The following is a 22,474-nucleotide window of genomic DNA, read 5'->3' on the forward strand; positions in this document are numbered from 1 at the left end:
TTAAACTTTGCAAAATAAAATTCACTTATTTTGACATACTAGAGCACAGCCTTCAGAATGAGGCTTTACTTTTACTGCGGGTTTGTGAGGAAATAATCTGCTTTTCTTTTCAGCACATCACATATGTGGTAGTCTTTATGGTTCGGTTACTTTCTGTACAAAAGTTACACTATTTTTGTCAACAAAAAATACCTAAGAAATGTTTTGATTATGCTTTTGTGGAAAAAAAAAAAATATGATCTCTTTTTTTTTTTTTTCCAGAGATCTATTGCCTATCTCTTTCCTTCTGGCTTATTTGACAAAAAAGCCAGGCCAATAATGAAGGTAGGGTTTTTTTAATTGCATTTCTGAGTTAACTGAAATATGATACTGTAAATAACTTTTTCCTTTTGCTGATATTTGTTTATTTATTTACAGCATCCTTCCGAAATTTTTCCAGAGCAGAGGAGTAAGTGTTCATAGATTTTTTTATTATGAGTTTTTGCATGTGTAGAATTCCTTATTTATTCCTTATTTATACAGAATTTTTTTCCCCGTGCTCCTAATAACTGCTAGGACATGAGTAGTAAAAGCTGGAGCTGATATTCTGGGTTTTAGGTTAAAAAATACTGTTGGATTCTGGAATAGCAACAGTCTTTTCAGACACCTTAACAGCCATAAAATATTAATTAAAACTATTTTAAAACAAAAGTTTTCCTGGTAACATCATTGCTCTGAAAGCTAAGAAATTACTGCTTTGAAATTGCCAGTTGAGAGAGTAGGGAGCATGGAAACTCTTGTGATTGTGGATCCATTTTGACCTCTGCACTCCCTGTCTGTGCTGGCTTTGTCTTGCTCCTGAGAAGTCCCAGTTTTCATTCATAGGTCAGTATATTGGTCAGTGAGAACTTTAGTGAAACTGCCATGTTCATTTTACATAGAATATGTAAAAGAGAAGTCAAAACCCATTGTCCACTTTTGGCTCAAATTTAGTATGAACAAGCAGCATGGGCATGAATTTGTACACTGACTGAGCTGAGATGAACACTTCTGGTTATCATCAAAATGTAGTAATTTTCTTTCCCTTACTTCTTCTGTTCTTGGAATTGATATGTGTGTCTTTTAGAAAGTTGCCTAAATTGTCTGAATTTTTATAATTTCAGCTTGGAAGTGGAATCGTGTATTTTCTAGCTTCACAGTATTTTGAAGTAAAAAGTAGAAAGTGAAAGTGTGAGTTAATCATTATGCAGCTTTAAGACAGCATTAACCCAATAGTCTGTATGCTTTCAGAACTAAATTTTTTGAAATGCTACCTGTGTTCTGGGGTGTATAAAAACCAATTAGTATAAATGTGTATCTTTGTCTTAACATCAAAAATAACATTTTCAGTGAGTATCTCTTTTAAGACAGCTTAGTCTTGTCTATACACTATACCTGTGATAACTTTGAATTACTAAAATGTAAATTTTTACTTCAGAATGTTCCCTGAACAGCAATTTCAACAACAAAATGCTTTCTCAGTTGCACATGTAGAAATCCACACACTCCACTAGTAGTATGTGTAGGTAAAAGCACTGTTCCTTCAGTTGTAGTAAGTTTTGCATCTGTCGGTTCAGCTTCTGCCATATTATGTCTTAATGGTCCATTTCAATACTTCTAGTGCTTATGAGATTCTTGAAGTCCCATCTTTGTCAGTAGCTCATATATATATATATATATATTGTCATTTGAACTTCACTAGGTAAAGTGCCTGGGAATTTCTGATTAAGGTGAATTTGTAAAAAGTTCTCAGTTTTTTGATACTTTGTTTGGAAAAGATCTTTTTTGTGTTATATTTAAGTTGATTTAAAAAAAAATTAAATTATTTGTCCATAAATAACAATATTTTAATGAGAAAATATACTGGATGTGCTGAATGATATGCAATATGTATTTTCTTGCTGATTAATGTAAGTTAGAGCATAGGTCATTTTATGTAAATATCCCAAATGTACTTACATGAACAAATAAAATCACACAGATTCTGAAAACAATTGTATTACCAGCAGAAGACAATTGTGCAAATACTTGGTTTAGTTTTAGATATATTATACTAACAAAAAACTTGGTTTGGGTTTGAGGCACTGTTTTCTGGAGCTGTTAATCCTTCATCTTGCACAATCATGATGTAGATTTCTGTTGTCTATTTGTACTACTTCCTATTCTAAAAAGGATACTTCTATCTGTAATTACAACTATACAGTCTTTGAAGGTTTATTTAAGATACATTAGGGACTAGCTCATGTTCAGTGATATTTAGAACTGTATGGAACACTTGGTTATATTTGCAGATGGAATTTGTTTTTTAACAAGGTAGTCTAAATCACTAGATTTCCAGACAGGTTGAATACCTGTAAAATATCTTTGTTCTCTTATATTTAAAAAGTAATCACTATTATTAAAGTGGTTTATAACTGCAATTAAATACAAGGATTTTTTTTAGTGACTGTATATTGCTTTCTTGTCTAATCTTGCTTTTCATTAGAAATCCAGTGGGGAGAAGATGGCCGACCATTTCACTTTCTTTTTTATACTGGCAAGCAGTCATATTATTCATTAATGCATGTAAGTATGTTATAATCTATAATAAATACTATTAGGTCTCAGTCAAATACATGTTATTGTAGAGATGCATATCAGAAACTCCTGAGTCTTCTCATGCTTTCACAGTAGGCCATAATACCACCAGTGAAGTTAAATGCAGTGTATATTTTTATGTCACAATATCTGTTATTAGGGACATTTCTATGTCACATTTAAAGGATCAGAATACATAATAGTTTCTGTTTTAATCTTTTATTTTACAGTTTTGTCTAAGGACTGGGTTTGAATAGTCTGAACACTTTCTTGTAGGCTTTTTCTGGTTAGTAACATAATGTTAGTGGTGGAGAATGTATGCATAGCAAAAATGGCTAGTTCTAGGAAAATTCATTGTAGAATAAAAACCAGGCTTTTTTTTTTTTTTTTTTAACCTTGAAGGGCAAAGCTATAGGAAATGTTATTTGTGCTGACATTTAGTGTGAAGAAAATTTGCATTTAAACTGCTTAATTGATTTTTCTAAGACTGTTCCATTCGTGCAAACTTAAGGCTCTTTCTGATTAGTATGGTTCCAGGAGTAAAATACCTGCATCTGTTTACCTTGATGAAAAAAGCTGTGTCTACTAGAACGTCACTAGACCCTGCGTCTTAACATGGATTATGAACAGGCATTTTGTATATATAACCCTCAAGAGGGAAAGCATTATCTGCCTCTTTAGAAGAGTTTATAGAAGGTTGGATGTGTTTCTTACTTATACTTGCAGAAGACAGAAGCATAAATGATGTATGCAGAAATACCTTATCGGACAATAATGTCAGACTTGGTTTCCTCTTTAGATAGTCTTCAAAAGTTAGTTTTATTAGTTGTTAATCTGTGGTAAAAAAATATTTAAGTAATTTAAATAATATTTATTTATTTAAATATTTAAATAAATATTTAATACTTAAGTTAGCAAATTCAGTTCACAGGTTTACTGAGTGGTATAGTTTATTTATTAGAATTATCTGATACTTATTTGCGTTCTGCATACCCAAAGGACAAAATCCCCACTTGTCAGGTACATTTATTTCTTTGGGAGAATAAAAAACTCCCCTTCCCCTTCTCCCCTTTTTTCTTTTTCCCCCCCTTTTTTTTTTTTTTGTTGCTGTTGACCTTGGGCAAATGAGCTTCTTGCCCTGGCAGAAATGAAATGAATGATAAATGTAGAGTGTGTCTTTGCTGAGTAATGGAGCCGCAGCAGAGGCTTTTCCACTGAGGTTTTCTCCTGCGCAGCCTGAGGCAGCCCGAGGACCCCTGCTGTTCATTTAAATAGGTATGTCAAATCTGCCTCGAAACGCCGCTGGTTTGATCTGTGGTAATATTTGTGAAGGTTCCATATGGACTTGAGCCCCCTGCAGTGCTAAGAAATAATGTACAACGCTTCATGGTGCAGACGCAAATTTTCTCTGAAAAGGGATGCGGTGCCGCGTTTTAGCTGTCGGAGAGGATGATGGAGCTGACGCGCTAGGCCTGTCAACTTGTTACACGGATGGGTTGCACGCAGCGAGGCTGTGGAAAATCTGTGCCTTTTAACTTTTCTACTTAATCACGGTTGTAGCATTGCCTTTAGACTGTATGCTACATTAATTCTCTTCCTGCCTTCTGCCTTTCATCCCAAGTTTCACGGAAAAAAAGTAAAGCATGCAGGTCTTGCAGAGGAGCCTTATCAAACAGCTGTCATCTGACAAGCCATTTGCATTTGTTTTGGCTGAAACGGAGCAACCCAAGGGCAAGATGTTTTGTTGCATTCCATCATAATGAAGAAATTACAAATTTTACAAGGAGCACAAGTTTATTTTTAGCTCTCCCCAGCAGTTAGAAAGAGTACGCAAGCTTGCCTTGAAAATGTAAAAGAATAGTCTGTGTCTTCTTTCTAACAGTGTGGCGACCACCTTCAAACAAATCCCTTTGGCAAATGCATTTTTCATTAGTATAGGATACTAATATTTTCATGAAATAGGCTTCTGTAAACCTAAAATCCCTGAGTGAGAGGTTTGATGGGGTTTTTTTTAGTCAGACAAATGAATGCTGCAAAATGCATGAAATTCTTAACAGTGTTCTAACCTCCTTTAAGCCTAATGTGTATTTAAGAAAACGTATTTTAAGTCTCAAAGCTAATTGCTTTGTCTAGGGAAAAAAAGGGCTGTATGGTAATACAGTCTAGTGTAAGGAATCAATCCCATTTGAGGATGTCCTTTAAATTGCTGCATTAAGTCAAATAAATCAAATAAACACAATATTTTGCTTAAACTTGTACACCACTAATTATTGCATAAACTCATGTGGAACTTTAATTTCATTAATTGCCAGTAATATAACTGGTCACAGCACTATTTGTTAATGCTAATAAGTAATATCCACTTAGTAAATAATAATCCACTTAGGGAAAATAGATTGTGTATATTTACATGAATTACAACTGCAAGTATATATGATGTTATTGCTTAAGTGATATTCCATAAAGGATTTTTGATTTATATTCCATTGTTGTCTTTGTTCTGCCTGTTGAATAAAGTTTAGCTGTAGGGGAAAGGACATTTTTTTTTCCTCTGATACACAAGATATTTATTACATGAAACACCATTTCACAAGTGTGGGATGGTGTATATAATCATCATTTAACTTTAAAGTTTTTTAGAGTAATGTCATAGTTTTGCAATCTTCCAAACAGGTTAAAGTTGTATTTTCATTCTGTCTAGCAAAATAGTAGTTTTGTGTAACTGTGCTTCTTGTACTTCTTTAGAGTTAGAGATTGTATATCAGAGGTAAATGCTCTAAAAACTCAGAATTTTAACTCGGTAACAAACCATAAAAGACACCACAGTATTTGGTGAAAAACAAATTGGCAGCAAAGAAAAATGCAAATTGTGATGTAAAATGATGTAGGCTCTGCAACATCTTTTAACCAAGATTAAAATTGAGATTTTTTTTTCCTTAAAAATTGCTTTTTCTAGAGTACCATTTGCTAATTTCTTCCCTAAAATTACTATGCAGGGTAAAATACAAGTTTTGCTTTTTATTTTAAAAGAGAGCATCCTTGTAGAGATGTGAAATATGATCTTTCTATTAGAAACTGAAGTGTTTCAGTACATAGCCAATCTTGTAAAATCAGCTATTTTGATTGTGTAATAGCTGAGTTTACAATACACACAGATGTGTACATTCATGAATTGGACTATTGAATCCTGAAGTGATTAGTAAAATCTTCACCTGCCAGCTCTGAAAAAGCAAGTGTGTCTTCAGAAGCTTTCCTTAGCCTTTGGGGAGTGAAGATTTGTCAGAGAAATTACTGGGCATTACATGTGATTCCTGATTTTACAAAGGCTCATCCACATGCTATACTTTACACGAGTGGTTCTTTTTGTGTGTTGACTTCATCTCCACATAGAGATTAAATATATGCTTTTTAAAAAAATATATTTAAGACCAAAATTTTTCTTCATAAGAAATACAAGTCCACTTTTCATTGCAGGTAATTATATTTAGCATTTCTCTTAACATTTCAAAGTATTTTAAAATCCTACATTTAATGTCATCTCCTGTGTGAGGATTCTTGGTCTGAATGGATATGATTACTGCAATTTAACCAGAACTGTTTAAAGGCATCATATTAATTCCTACAAGTGCACATTCTTAGAATTTACACAGGGTGCAGTGTTGGTGTTCTTTGGTGTTACCTAGGGAGGGAAACCTTACTGTTCCAGCTCTTTCAAGGCTTACTTTGGAGTTGTAGTAATGAATTTTTGAAGCTAAAAACTGGTGGGTTGCAACCCATACTTCATTTTATTTTCCTGTGAATGTCAGTAGTTTCTGCATATAATAACAAAATCCTTAAGTCTACCTTTAACTTGTGTCATGATACCTGAAAAGACTTCAGTTGCTGTTCGGGAGTCCTCCTGACTATAGCCAACCTTTCCTAAGGCCACAGCTGTGTTTCCACACTGCCTCCCCCCCCTCAGTTGTTTAAGGAACTATGATGTGGGGTTTATTTCTTTCCTGGTTCATGTATTTTTTTGATGACCATTCCAGTTGGGAATTCCAGAATGTAGTGAAGATGATGGGTGTTTGTGAGGAGGCTTTTGCCCATGGACACTCTCTGCCTTACAAAGGCAAAAGGTACAACGAGAGACTAACAGTAAAGTACAAAACCTCCTTAGATAACTATTAGACCTAGTAACCCAGTGCCTCTTCTGATTATTTAACACCAAAATATTTGCTTTGTGCCTCGTTTGACTTCTTCCAAATGCAGAAACTCATGGAGCTCACATGAATCTCTAAGCCTGTTCCAACTGAGCTCTCCCCAGATAGCTGAGGAATAACCACAGCCCTCCTTCCCCTTCTTAGCCCTCCCTGGACAGTCCAAGCAGAAGCTTCCATACAGCTTTTTTCATGTCTAAACACAGATACTGCTTGGTGTCAGGCACACCTCATGCCCTTAACCCAACCATATCTATACTTCTAATGTACAGCCAATAAATTTTGCAACCTTTGAATAGAGTCCTTCAGATGGTTAGAGTGATGTGACAGGACTCTTCCTCGTAGTAGTGCAACCATGTATTTATTTTAGAGATCTACAGATACATCTGTGAGTTCTGGAACTATCTGGGGATATGATTTGTTCTCTTTTGTATGATTTTTCCTGTGTTTGAAGATAAGTGTACTTTTTCGTTTTTTAAGTTGAAAAATTTTCCTAGTTCCTATCTGATATACTTATCTCTTAGCAAAAATAAAAGATTTCTGAAAGCCATAGCACTATGTGAGTTCACATAGAACTATGTGAGTTCTTGTTCTGTCTCCAAGATAAGTGGCCAGTTTATACTTCAGGATTTTGTACTGTCAAAGAAAAATAGTTTTGTTCCAGTGTTGTGCTTTTTAAAAATAAATAAATAAAAAAAAATCACCAACGACCTCCATTGAAGACTTTGGTTAATTGTACCTGTTTAAATCCTTTGAGTGTGGCTCAGATAACAATCTGTTCTTCAATCATACACTTTACCTACAAATATTTGTAGAAAATGTGGAGATCTATGAATACATCAGCTTAAACAGTAGGTGTTTGTAACTAAGTGAAGTTTTTTGTTTGTGGTTTGGTTTTTTTTCTTTTAAAAGCAAAAAATGCTGTTGAAGAAATGTCATTGTCTTTTGTTGTAAATCTCCTGGTATTCTTTATTTTTGCCAGTGCAAACCTATATCACATTTCTTCTTTTGCTGTGTTTTGTAAGTAATACAAAGGAAAAAACCCAAACGTGTCCCCATTAGTTCTTAAATGTAGCTTCTCCCTAGTATTTGCTAAAACTTGTTATATTAATAAGAAAATCAGAAGTGATTATTGTATTTCTATTTTCATTTCTTAAAGTAAATTATTTTGGGTATAAATAATTTGTTATAGTACAATAATTCTGTTGCGTTTCAGTGTTATTTACATTTATGTCTCCAAATACTCCTATTTAACTTGGGATTTGCATCACACTTGGAATTCAGGGCATTAGATGTTACATTTTAGAACAAAATAGTATGAAATTCCATGAAGTTAAAAAAAAAAAAAAAAAGAAAAGAAAAAAAAACTTTATTAAAAGCATGTTTCTTCTTTAATATTTTCAGTGTGACATTTTGGAATGTTTTCCATTTTGTGTTTCTGAAGTAGTAAATCACTTTTGCAACACTTTGAGAATAACATAGCTAAGAATCCTGAGAAAACTGTTTTTAAAATACTGAAAATCCAGAGTCAGTTTATCTATAAAATTTGAAAGAAGAGAAATTCAGATTATGGTAAAAGTACAACTTTATGTGTGTCTCTATGGACATCCCTGGGTAAGAGGCAGTTCTGACTGACACAGATGACTAGTAAAGCTAATGCTCTTAAGGTATAAAAATCTAACTAAATGAATTTATTTACAACCTTAAACCTTGTTTATGTTTTGGGGAAGTCACACTAAAATGTGGATGCACATTATTTTGCAGTGTGCATCCATTATACAAACATGTGCATCTTTTTACAAGCATATGTAAGAAGGCAACAAACACTATTAAAGAAAGAGTAGAATACACAATTAATTACTTTGACCTGTGTCTGAAAATGTGATACATACTATCTAAATGTTGGTTTAGATTTAACTTGATATATTTTTCTTAATTGTTTGAGCTCTTCATGTTTTCTGACTTCGGAATTTTACGTGTTTGGGGAGAAAAGTCACATAAACATGTTTTTGAATTAAAAAAAACTATTAACTGAAAAAATGCATTTAAATACTTCTTCCGTATACATTTTAGGAAACATATGAAAAATTGCTAAATATTCAGAAATATCAAGACCAGCTGACAGCTCAAGACCTTCCTCCTCCGAAGGAAAAAAAGTAAGCTTGTGACTACTTTTGTTAAAATTTTTCAGTATGTTGTTTTGGCAAGTCTTTTAGTTGCCTGCCTCACCTGTCTTTTATTCCACAAAAAATATTTTCAGATTTTTTTCCCCTGTTCTTGTCTAATATTTGTGTGGCTACTTCAGGTTGAAAAGCTTTACTTGTAGTATGTATGTGTGTATGGAGTGCTTACTTCTCACTGCTAAAGTAGGGAAACTCCAGCTATTTCTCTTGTTCTTTGTCTCTCCCTGCTCTTTTTGATATTCTCTCCTTCCATAAAAATTCTAAAGTGTGATTTGAAAATTAAGTAGAGCGTATCCAGAATTCTGTGTTTCTAGATATAAATTTTGTAATTATTTTTTTGTTAAAGGTATTTGAAATGGGAGGTAAACTCTTTGTAAGAAAACAAGGCATTTAAAAATAGCAAATAAGTTGCTTATCTGTCTGAAAAATCCCGAGGCCTAAAGCTGAGCTCTTCAATAGTATTTCATTAATTATGGGTCTTGACCATTTTTACCTACCAATACTTAACTTGAAAAGTATCAAAATAATTTCACTCTTTTCATTCTGATGGCTATAAACAGCGAAATCCTCAAAAACTACAATAATTTTAGGAGAAATCATTATGTTGGATTTGTTTAAACATCACCATTGTTAGTAATGTAATTTATTTTCTCTTCTTTTTAGCTTCTCTGATATGCACAGCAAGCTCTTCAGCTAGGTTAGCCATTGGGCAGGAAAGGTGCTTGTCAGCCAGCATAAGCCACAGGGGATGCTAGAGTTGTTACAGTGCATCAGTCAGGAGTGTCTTCAAAATGAGTATATACTTAGGCTATATTCTTGATATTCTATTTTGACATCTTTTGCAAGGATTTTAAGACAGAGACTATTAAATGAAGCACGTCTTTAAAAGAAATAGATACAGCCAGGAAGTTTTGATTTGGACATTTGCTACTTTTCTGTATAGTTACTTTTTCAGCCTCCAAGTTGTTTTTATCTTTCCTCTTGCTGTGTGTTTTCTAGCCAGATTTATGTGTTGTTCCACTTGCACATCATGTTGGTTTGTCATTTCTTAATTACAGCCATTTGTTATTTATGTTAGGAAGATAAAGGATTAATTTGCTGAGATTATTTCAATTTCTAAAATAGCAGTTCCTGTTTCTTCATGTTATAAATAGTGTCTTATGACCCATAGAATGTTTTATCATAGATTCATGTTAGCCTCTAACAAGGGGACAAATGAATTTTTTTTTTTTTTTTGTGTAGGCTGCTGAAAAATAACCTGACTCCTTACAGAGCTCAGCAGTGGATTTACTGGTGTGAAAAATGACCTAAAGCTAGTCAGAGTTGAAAGGTTTTTTCCCTGTTAGGTTTATAAAAGCTCAGAGAATATAAAGGATTTTTGAGACTTATTTTCCACAATGGGTATGATACTTCCTCTGAGATTAGCTTGGATAATTTATCTCTGAAGTGTAGGCAGAGGATGAGTTGGAAAAGCTGCTTGTTTTTTTTTTCCCCCAGAAAATAACCTTTTGTGGATGTATTCTGTAATATTAACTGGAGGTTTGGGACCTGACCTTGAATTATTGTAAATTCATAGCTTTTAATGTATAAAAAATTTAATTGACTTCACTGGAAGTAGCAGTATGTAAATGTAAGTATATAGTCAAGACTCAAACTTGGAAACTTTAAAATTAATGTTAAAACCAGTATTGTTACTGAATAAATTGTCTTGACCTGACTCAGAAAAGTATTAAAATACATACCTAGGAAGTAAGACTACTTAAAATTACCTTCAGAAGGAATCACAACTACCTTAATTCTGCTGAAAACATTCATTAAGATTGTTTCTTAAAAACCTAGAGGTAAGAAACTAGTTACAGCTTTGCCATAGATCTACCTGATAGTGTTGGTGTGTGCATTTATGGTGGCATTCTGTTTTGCTGGTCACTTATACCTATTTCTGTTTTTGCAATTTTTAGATAAAATGTATGGCATTGCTGCATGAGCACTTTTGCCACACTTACTGCTACTGGGGTTTTTTTGGTACTGATTAGAAAAGTAAAGACCAGAGACAAAAATCCTGCTTCTTCAGAACTGGATTTGAATGTTCTGCCTCTTTTTTTTTTTTTTTTTTTTTTTTTCTGCTTGTGAAACAAACCTTAAATCCTAAATTGTGGGGAAGATCCCTTACTGCTACAGTATTACTCTAGCTTAATCTCAGACTTGAATAATATGAATAATAAGTAACTGATACTCATAATTTTCTTGTAGTTAATTCAGTACATGAAATAACCATCCCTTTCAAAAGACAGATGTATTAAAATCAATGTAGGCCTTCTCATATTTACTACATGAAGGCGATCTGTATCCATTTATAATGGAAAATGTATTTTTGAACAAAGACTGACTGAATGTATGTGTGGTCTTTTGTGGTGTAACTGTAATTGCATGGTTAATTAAAGGAAGAATATATGTGATATTTTAAACAGAAACCTGGTTGGTACCAGATGGTTGACTAAGACTGAATTGGAAGAAATGTTGTTAGAAAAACTGTCAGATGGTGATGTAAGTAATTAATCTTTCTAATTTTAAGGTGATTGTGTTTTAAAAATATGGACTTCTGGTGCACTTTTGGAACTGAGAAGGTATTATGAGAAGCAGGTGCTCTTCAAAAGAATTTTCTTTCTTCTTTTACAGTCTATATATGGTCCCAGGACTATCACATTAATGTTGTTTAGAAAAGTGCCCCGCCTCACATGTTTTATTAAGGGTTTTCCATTTTTTCTAACATAGGATAGTTTTTGCTTTTTTTTTTTTTCCTGGTAACATTGTGAGGCTTAGAGCACCTGTTCCTTGTCATCTAGTTATGTAGTCAGGAGTGGAATGCAGTAACACTTTATGATGGAAAAATTCCAGTTACAGGTGAATAAGGGACGGGTTAGAGCCTCTGCTTATTGTAGAGAAGGAGTAAACAGTGAGGATGGGAAACACAATGGAGTTTTGTGATGGTAAACCTGCACAGAGTTTCTGCTTTATCTTAAGAAGGACATAAAAATGATAGAAAAATCATAAAGAAGGCTGATCAGAAATAAGGAGGCCTTTTTCTTAGTGACTGGCTACAGAATCAAGTATCAGAAACAGGATACAAGCTACCTGGATCTGTGGTCTGAGACAGATATCTCTTATATTCCCCATGGGGTGTGAGAGAGGAGAGATTTCCAGTTTCCCCAGTATCTGCAAACTGTATCCCTGTCTAGACATAGGGTCCTTCTTCACACATGTCTCTCCCATAGTTATTATACACTTTTTTTTTTTCTCAGTCAGAGATTTTTCCTATGGTCCCCTAAATAGCATTAGCATTTGTAATAGCAGGTTGTGCCTTTGTGGCCAGCTTCAGCTTTCTTTTGGAAATTTAAGCTTGCATGTGGTAGTACCAAAGAATATATCACTATTTGTCTAGCATCCCAAGTTTTTTCAAACCTAGAAACAATGTTCTTCAATCTCTTCTGTCCTATGGATAGCATCACTGCACAAATAGCAGCAGCAAACATGCTCATTGCTGTGACATGTGGTGGCTTCCTTGTCTGTGGGCAGTGGGGAAAGATCTCAATTCTGGTCTGTAAGCATCAGTTAGAAATTGCTGTTGTAAATTCTCCATACTGTTACACCCAGGAGACTTTCTCTGTCTTTGCTCACAGTGGAAGTGGTTGTGGCTTCAGTGTTTTCAGCAGCTCCTGCATTTGTAATGGCTGTTTTTCCTCTCAGAGTGCCAGGAACTGGTCCAGTTGTAGAAACCAAAGAGTTTGGTGTTCTTCAGTGGCTGTTTTTTGCACACTCTACATCTGTAAAAGTAGATTGTAGTAACCTCTGTGATTTTTAAAATTTGTATTTTTATATCTCTGCTCTTCAAAGGCTATGTCATATTTTGAGACAGATGAAGCTTTCTAAGTGATATCAGAATTCCAGGGGCTATTGCTAGGTTACAGGAAAAGTACTCATTTTGTGCAAAAGACTCGGGAAACAGGGAGGAAAAAATATTTTAATAGCAGCTTGTAAGTAAAGAAAACTTTAAAAAATAAGGTTATAATATCTATATGAAAAATCCATTTTAGATGATAGCCTACCTCTGTACCCAGCGACCCACTGTATAGTGCTGCTGCCATTAACACTTCATAACAGGACATCCCAGCTTTTAGCACAAATGGGTTAACACAGTGGTGTTTACTCTATAATCACATGTTGAAGATCTTTGGAGGGAGGTGTAAGGGGGAAGGAGAACCACACAGTAGCAAAGGATAATTTATTTCAAGAGTTTGCCCTTTAAGTCAAGTATCTCTTGAATTTTTAAATAGCTTGATTGTTCAGTTTTAAAGGAAATCATAAACATTAAAGTAACTCAGCTTGAACAGCCAAAGATAGATAGATAGATAGGTATTTCCTGTGTATATTATGAAGTATAATCATTTAAAAGGTTCGGTCTAGTGCAATAAAATTATTTCCAAGTCAATGAACATGCTGACTTACTGAAAATGAGGTGAAAATCTTTTCCTTCTACTTTTTTAATAAACCAATAATAAAGAATGAAGATGATCTCCTATGCTTTCTTTTAAAAAGTGAGATGAACTTCATTCTACTACAATAATGCTGTATTAAAAAGGGGTTGGTTATTCTTTGAACTAGAATTTAATTGTTGCCTGGAAAAAGAACTAGGTTTCTTTAGTCACTCAGAAACTGCATGCTGTTCTTAAATCAGCATGTAGGTGCAAAAGTGTCATCCTGTCAGAAATCATCAATAAAAGTGAAGTAAGAAAGATCAATTACACAAAAATAGAAAGTTTTGGCAAATGCAATTGCACTTGCATCCTTTAATGACGCCTTGTTTTCTACAGTATTCAAGATTTATTCAACTTATACAAAAATTGGTGATGATGCCATGTAGTGAAATTGAGGAGGAACATATTAAAAAGTTCTCCAAAGAACTTCCTGTCCAGTTGCAGAAAGTTGTTATTGAGCCCCTGAAGTACGATGAGCGAGGAGTGGCCTTCAGCACTGGTGAAGGTAAGAATTTAATAATTCAAGTTGGTTGGTAATGATGTGTGATTTTTATTTTTTTTTTTCCTCTTCACACCACTTTTTTTATAGCATCTACAACACTACAGAATGTGTCACTACTTCATTTTATATGCTTATGTGAATATTGCATGTATAATTGTTAATTATGTTAAGGAAAACTATGTTACGACATGGCTGGTAACAAAGTGGAAGTTTTTGGCACAGAGGCTATCAACTGTTAGTTTTTATCTGTATTTCTGTACAGGAGTACCTCTACATGTTATATGATAAAATAGGATTTAATTGCTGGCAAGAGCTGACTAACATTAAGGGAACACAAACATGTATGGAGAATTCCATGGATGTAACAGTGTTGTTGCTTAAAAAAAAAATTGGTGTGCTTAGAGCACTAAGTAACCTTTATCATGACTTTTGTAGGCAGTCCACAAAAGAGAATTTTGGAGATACAAAGAGTAAATATAAAGGCATTTGGATATTTAAAAACAGCCTAGCTAAATGCAGAGAATTCCTAAAATTTTCATCCAAGTAGATACCTGTGCGACAGAGACAGGAATTGGTCTTTGCTACCAAGACAAAGGATATGTTAGAGCAAAAGATGTGAAGGTGTTTGTATCTTCTGAACATGGGCTGCTTACATATTCAGTGAAGGGACAGAGAAGAATATGATAGGAGTAAGTGCCTGGAAAACATAAGGTAGTAACAACATAGAAAAGTCTGACTTTCTGGACAAGTTATTTATACATGAACATACTTTGTGTCTTTGCTGTGCGTTTGAGAGGACTCTTGGTCAGAGATGACAGGTATTTTTAAGCTGCAGGCAGCAGATAATAATAAGAGCAAAGGTCACAGAGAATTTGTGTGGCAAAATGACTAGAGAGAGCTCTGTTCTAGCTGGCTTGGCTTCAAGATGACATGATAACAAGGAGATGTCAAATCACCAAACTGGGATTTAATCCACACTTTGTTTTCAGTAGTGTCTTCAGAACAGTAGTTACTAAAGTTTGATGAACATGAAACTCATGTTTTTTAAGAAAAGCCATCAGATGTTATGTGCTCAAGAACAGTCTTGCTTCTGTCCCATCACTCCCCTAAATAAGTAAAAAAAAAAGTGTTAGTCATGTTTTAACTTGAAGCTAAAGCACTTAGAACTAACTGTAATTTCTGAGGAAACGATGCCAAATGATGCATTGGCATTTCTTATACCAATATAAATAATGTGTTAACCTTTTCCATGTTAATATGCTTAAACTTCGGCACCTTAGTATGATTTTATAGAGTATTTTAATGTTACTAGAAATTTAAATTGAGGTAAACTCATAGGTGTTACCCAAACTATTTTCATATGCTGTGGTATCACCAGGTCAAGAAAATGTCCTGGTATACTGAGATTATGGGAGCTAGAGTGTTAATTCTGTCTTCTCTCCACTCACAGTTTCCCTCTTGCCCCTTAATAGATGTGGATTATAATATATTGAAACCTAGTTGTCTATTGTTAGTATTTATTTTCTTAATTTTGTTACCTCAGCTTCCCAAAAGAAACAGCTGGTACTGTATGAAAGTGATGATTTGTTTAATTTTTGGTAACTTGGAGTTCTGTAGAATATTGAAGCCTCATAACAGATTTGGTTTATTTCCTTTAAGGTGCAAGGAAAACTGCAAGAGCTTCTGTCATAGTTTATGACAATGGGACTGGAAAAATGACAGTGAATGGAATAGACATTTTACATTATTTCCCAGTGCTGCAGGACAGGTGAGAGCACTATGAAATGCTATATTCTCACTGTACTTAAATTATTCCACCAAAAGTCATGCCATACAGTTATATTTTGGTGCTGTGTTCCACAAAGTTTATGCTATATTCTTGTTTCTGTATAGCTGTTTTAGGAAAACTGGCCTTGCTTTCCCTCCTGGTTCTCAGGAGTCAGTAGTGTAAGAAGTGATAGGTCAGCCTTGCTCTGTGTTTCTTGTCTCTCCCTTTTTTGAAGGAGTGCAAAACCCAAGCAAACAGACTGATTTTGGTCCTCTTAAAAAGGGCTTGCAGTTTATATTATAAATAGATAATGAACAGTAGGTTTAAGTGTGTTCTGAGAGAGTTACAAATTGTATGCATGTGTAATTACTCTGGAATATAGTAACAGTGGGAGCAAAGTGAGACACTTTATGTAAAACCTCAGATTTTGGAGGGTGATTTCCACTGTGATTTCTGAGCTCAAGAACAGAGATTGCTCAGTCAGAATATCCAGAGCTTCTGGATTTCTGTTGGCATGTATGTAAGTGAAATGAAAGTATTTGTAAAACTGAACTTAAAATACCACTGGCAGTTTGGTATGCTCCTAACTGCTAATTTCCCATTTATTTAATAGTTATCAGTAGGAAATTAGAGATGTGAATGCCTTTCTGGATCTCTGCCTGGAAGTCAAATATGTTTTTGTATATACAAATGATAAAAAATGTACATAGCATGTAACTTTATATACAACTATGTATTTAATTTTTATTATTGTTTTATTTTTAGAGAACAGTTGCTATTCCCTTTCCAGTTTCTTGGCAGAGTTGGAAAACATGATACAGTTTGTACAGTCTCTGGTGGAGGAAGATCTTCACAGGCTGGAGCAATACGTTTAGCCTCTGCAAAAGCCTTGAGGAGTTTTGTGACAGAGAAGGAGGTGGAATTCATGAGGCAAGGTGGGAATTGAAATTATTTCAGTGTTTTGTAATGTGTTTCTGGTAATCAGTGGAATTAATACAAGGGTCACTAAGGATCAGTGCATATTTGAGTAAATAATCCCAGTGAAGCCTTGTATATTGTATTAAATGGATCCACATTTAATAATAATAAATTGTTTACACTTGTTTCCTAGCATCCTTTGTGTACATTTTGAATGACTTCTTGAGCATTTTCCCATCTGTTCATAACTTCTCTTAGGTCTATCAGCCAGCTTATATTGCCTCAACATAGAACCACAAAACATGAATGTATATTAACTAACAAATAAATCTGGATAAGGTGTAAGTGAGATGCAAGGTACTAAGATTATAACATTTTTTTACTTGACTAATCACATCTTGTTCATGTGTAAAAAAAGTTTTATTCTTGAACTTAAACACGAGAGAGTTAGATTTGAAGGGATGGTAATGAGCATGTAACTAGCCAGACTGAAGGAGCCCCTTTCCTCTCTTGCCTTATTTAGAGTTTGCAAGTTATCCTAGGATAAAATAGAACTTACTTGGATAACTGCATTATTTCATGCTTCTCAGTGGTTAGTTAGATGCCATAAGGTTTCAGCAAATACAGAATTGTGAACAGTGAGTTTATAACTATTCTTTGTGGACTAGTGGAGAGAATACCATTACTGGTACAACAGCTATGACTACTTCACTCTATTTTCATTTGTATAAGTAAAGCTGTCTTCATGCTCGTATCTATACAAGAGGTTTCTTTGATTACAGTTTTTCAGTACTGACGGGTATGGCTTGCTAGGAATACTCCTGTAAACTGACACTGCAATGAGCTGAGCATCTGTAATGATACCAGCATAATTCTGAACATACTGAAACACTAAGTAAGTGCACTTTAAAACAGTGGTCTCCAAAGTGGGATGTGTGCACTCCGGTGCTGAACACAATGATCCCTTGGGGTGCCAGGGAGAAAATCTGAACATTTCAGTGGTGTGTCTAATTTTATAAGTTGGTAAATTAATGTATCTTGGGGGTGCGTGCTCAGAGCAGTGCACAATCAAAAAAAGTTTGGAGATCACTGCTCTAAAGGCTTAAGCAGTATAGATATAAACCTATAAACCTTTCTTAGTGTTTTGTAAAATAAAATGTGAAGAGATGTTCAGTTAACTAAAGAAAATTTAAATTGCTAGAGGATCCGATGGAATTCCTTTCAGTGTGCTTTATACTGTACCTTTTAGATTTTACAGTTGGTGTGTAGAGCTTTTGTTTGCCTTGGATCCCCCACATGTAATGTGTCTGTAGTCTCAAATAACAACAGGAAACAAAAGGGTTCTTTTCTGTGTTTTCTAGCTGGACTACTAACATATGACCCACGTGTGAAAGAACGGAAAAAGCCTGGTCAAGAGGGAGCCAGACGGAAATTCACCTGGAAAAAACGCTAAGTCTGTGTAAAGAATGGCAGAATGCTACCAGAATTTCAGAACATACAGAATTATGATTTTAAACTATTGTATAAATATATTTAGCAATAAAGACTTTTTCCATTATAACTACTCAGATTTATCTGTGTAAATAGCAACAAACTTTGTTTTTTTAATTTATTGAAAATAGTGATTTTGCAAAAGGCTGAGTCTAATAGCTTAAGTGCCAGCTTTGCATCTTGGCTCAGTATCAATTTAGGAAGTTGTTGATGGATTATAACTTCTAAAAATCAGTATATTTGTTGAGTGACATGATTGTCTAAATCCTGGAATTAGGCAGCTCCTAAACAGGTATTTGGACAACTTTGACATGCCTCTCTTTTTGCCTCAGAGGTATGGGAGGATAAGTGACATCTTCTCACCTAAACTATGGAGTTGAGAAACTATTGAGAGTGGTACTGACAATTGAGGGGATGTCAAGAGAGGAGCAGTCACAGAGGATAACCTTTGCCTATGAAATCTGTTGTCTCCAGGATGCCTCCATAGGTTAAGTAGGGAGTGATTCAGAGCAAGTATCTAAATTTAGGTGCTCTGAATCACCTTCTGGAGGAGTTAGTTTTTCTCTTCTTCCTCTAAATGCAGAAAGAGCTGGAGGGATTAGGCTGCAGTTAAACTTTTAGAATACTCTTCTCCCCCCCTTAAATCCCAAGGAGCTTGATCAAGGAGGCATGTTCTGAATATGGCTAATGCACAAAGATAGAATTGGACTCTTTGCCAAATACAGTCATAACTTTTCTTTTTTAAAATCAGAAGCAGGAGGTGATGACAGTGCTACCCACCTCCTGTCTATAATTGTAGCCTTCCGAAATAGATTAGTTGTTGCAGCACTCATCCAGAAGCACAGGGCTTTGGTTTATTGCCAGCTTCCTTCCTGGGACAGAGGTCAGTCACACAGAGCTTCCAAGGAAGAGCATATCCTTCATCTTTCCCATAGGAACTGGTCTACGCCAAAGAAGAGTGCAAGGTTTCTTTCACCAGGAGAATGCAGAAAAAGCAATGTCTGAGTTGACTACTGAGTTGTTGTTTTTTTAACAACAGGACACCTTTCAACTTACTTTTATTTTAGAAGGTATCAGTTCTTGCAATTCTTCCCCCCCCAGTCAGATTTTTTAAGTGTTGGAGTGTCTGCCCTGCTTCTTATTTTCTGTTGATTATACCAAAAATATTACACTTCAGAGGTAATAAAAGGTGCTAGCAAGTCACCACAGGTGGTAAACAACTATGAGTGATCTATATAGGTCATTATTTTCCCAGGCACTACTCAAAAGGAGGCTGCAAGTAAATAGAACTCTTGAACTGAGTAAAGCAGAGGTCAGGAACTGGGTATTCATCCTTGACTCATGTGTTTCTGATTTCTTACTCCGTTTTTTGACTCTTTTTACATGAGAATACTCAGAAAACTTCAGTGAGATTTCTCATTGCTAAGGTAGTTCATTTCATTCAAACTATGTGACTCTGCAACTCCCTGAAAGGAGGTTGTAGTGAGGTGGGTGTTGGACATTAGGGAAAAAGTTCCTCACTGAAAGGGTTGTCAGGCACTGGAACAGGATGCCTGGGCAAGTGGTTGAGTCACCATCCCTGGAGGTGTTTAATGGATGTGTAGAGTTGGTGCTTAGGGACATGGTTTAGTGGTGGACTTGTCAGTGCTAGGTTAATGGTTGGAGTCCATGATTGTAAGAGTCTTTTCCAACCTAAATGATTCAGTGAATTGTTAAATTAAATTCAACAGCTGAGGTAATTCACCTAGAACTCTGAAAAACAAATGAGGGTTACATGAGACATGTTTTACACTGAGGCAAATGCAAAATGTCTTCATTAGCATTTCCACTCATCTAGCTCTGAATTGTTTGTGTCTAGCAAAATAAGTCTCTATGTCTTTCAGTAAAAGCTGTGACTTGGGTAGTAAAAGCATTCAGTAAGTATCCATGCTGGCCCAAGTACCTAAGGATTCTATTGACATGCTCAAGTAAGCATCTGGACATATTGTCTGTAATATAATATTGGTATCTACAATGTACAAAGTCTGTTTCAGAGGATTTGTTAGCATTTACCTTCCAAAAAAGTATTGGCGTGGCCTTTGGTGTTTAGACCCAGCAGAAACACTCAGATAAGGCAAAGCTTTAGAATCTGTCACAACTTTTAGGGTCCCTAAAAATACTTGTCAATGCTGTGCAACTTGCATCTGCAACGTGCAACTGCTATTTTCTCAGGCTTCCAGCTAAGACTGAAACTGAGCCAAAGGACAGACAATAATTTTGAAAAGACAGAAGCCAGTACTGTACATAATTTTTGCATTTTGCATTTGTATGAAGTTCTCAATTATTTGTAATACCAGTCAACATTTAGGAGTTAGATGAAATAATTCTATTAAGAAGGACTGTTAAGGAGTGTTAAAGCTGATCAAAAGGTGAGACTTTTCACTCACTTTTACAGATTCATCAGAACTGTGGTCTCTTACAGCAGAACCAAATAATGAAATTTCATTGGGGTTGTTATTTTTGGCTTGTGACAGCAGCACAGTAGTAGAATCAGATTATCAGTTTGAATAATCTGTTTTAACTTCCCATTCCTCTCATTTCCTGCTTTCTCAAGGTCATCTAAAGAAATGACCCTGAACACCTGCCTACTGAATGTGTCCAAGCCAGGCTACTTAGGGCTCAATTCTGAACCATTTGTAGTGTGATCCAACTTATCTTGCTTTCAAGGTTTCAAAAAAGTATCCTGAATGTGACAGGTGCTTATTTTTTAAACATCAGAGTATTTTCTGAAAATGGGCAAAAAGAAGCTTCCTGTGTTTTCTGATGTGATTCATCCAGGCTTTTTTTTTTTTTTTTTTTTCCCCTCCCCTCCATATCATTGATGTCTTGCTTTTGGTTGAAATACCAGAATTGTGTCTAGGAAAAATGGACTATGTCTGTGCCATCGATTTCTGGTAATGGTCACATTTCTTTACTGTGGAAATCAGTCAGAAGGTAAATCTGTAAGGACTTTTCTCTTGGGTATTAATGCTGCTATGTTACCACAAGATGGAGCAGTTTGCAATAGAATGAAATGAGCTATGTTCAGAAGAGGTATGTAGACAATTGGAAAAGAACTGATGAATTTTCCTTATAAAAAGTGATTTTATAACAAGATTAATATGAGAATAAATGTATTTGGCTTCAAAAGAGTAAACTCAGATTGTCTTTCCAGGACTTTTTTTCTACTGAAAAGAAAAACAAATGTTAGTGAGACTTAATAAATGTCACTTTGTTAGATTGCAGCAGTCTTAATTTCAATGTATAAGTATTATCTTCAAATTAATATTACAATGGTATGCTAAAAAGTCCCAGCTGATAGGTGAAGCTTTGAAATGGTACAGTAACATAGTAAAGTTAAAATCCTAGACTCAACATAATTATTTGGGATGGAAATAACCTATGAAGATCACCTGCCATGGTAGGGGCACCATCCACTAGACCCAGGTTGCTCAAAGCCCCATCCAACCTGGCCTTGAACAGTTCCTGGAGCACTTGGCAACTGGGCAGCTGTGCCAGTGTCTCACCATCCTCACGATAAAGAATTTCTGCCTTATGTCCAACCTAAATTAGCCCTTAGCAATCTCTCATGCCAGTCATATGCATAACTAATAAACATAATTATTTAGATATGATGGCAGAAATTTATTTTGTCTGAAGGGGCTATTAGAGCTGTGTTTGATCTAGGCAGTTTCATAAAATTTCACAAAATCCTTGTGCCTACAGAAACTCGTTTTCACAGTCTTCTGTGATACTTTATATAGATAAGAATTAATGGGCTGAAATTGGAAGCAAATGTATTATTTATGCTCTGCTATCACCCAGTGGGCATCTGCTGTAGTAGCTTACTAAATGTTCTGCAAACACACCTGAACACAGATCACTGCTTGAGTATCTGCTGACATGAACAGCAGTGTGGGAGAGGAACAAAACACATGAGCAAATGGACAATAATGGTTCTAGACCTCACATTGCACTCTCAATCACTGTGTTAGCAACCAGTCTCACTGCTGGTTTTCAGTATTGAGTAACTGAATATTGAAGTCTTTCTGGGTAGGCAGTTCCAATCCCACCTCCCCTTTTTTTCCTAGGTACCAGCCACTTCAGCAGTAATTGGTGTTCCTCTGCTTAGCTGGGAACTTGTTCCTTTTGAAGGAAAACATCCTTGGTCGCTTCACAGAGGAGGTCTGTATTTCAGCATCCTAAATCTTTTGGGCATTCAAGATGCATTCTGACTATTTCTTCTTCATTTTAGTAAATGTCATGAC

At 35.2% G+C, this 22,474-nt stretch overlaps 1 protein-coding gene across 1 annotated transcript in view; it reads left to right on the forward strand.

The window, feature by feature from the left end:
* Positions 1-18,262, forward strand: part of MRPS9 (mitochondrial ribosomal protein S9) — a 32,505-nt gene extending 14,243 nt beyond the window's left edge. Inside the window, exons 3-11 of the mRNA XM_030467401.1 lie at positions 262-324; positions 418-448; positions 2,504-2,583; positions 8,868-8,950; positions 11,446-11,521; positions 13,846-14,014; positions 15,671-15,779; positions 16,545-16,714; positions 18,059-18,262. Coding sequence (XP_030323261.1) covers positions 262-324; positions 418-448; positions 2,504-2,583; positions 8,868-8,950; positions 11,446-11,521; positions 13,846-14,014; positions 15,671-15,779; positions 16,545-16,714; positions 18,059-18,150 — 873 coding nt within the window. The 3' untranslated portion in view covers positions 18,151-18,262. The remainder of the gene's footprint in view (positions 1-261; positions 325-417; positions 449-2,503; positions 2,584-8,867; positions 8,951-11,445; positions 11,522-13,845; positions 14,015-15,670; positions 15,780-16,544; positions 16,715-18,058) is intronic.
* Positions 18,263-22,474: the final 4,212 nt, after the last annotated feature.

The sequence above is a fragment of the Calypte anna genome, chromosome 1 (assembly GCF_003957555.1).
Source record: "Calypte anna isolate BGI_N300 chromosome 1, bCalAnn1_v1.p, whole genome shotgun sequence".
Lineage (NCBI taxonomy): Eukaryota > Metazoa > Chordata > Aves > Apodiformes > Trochilidae > Calypte > Calypte anna.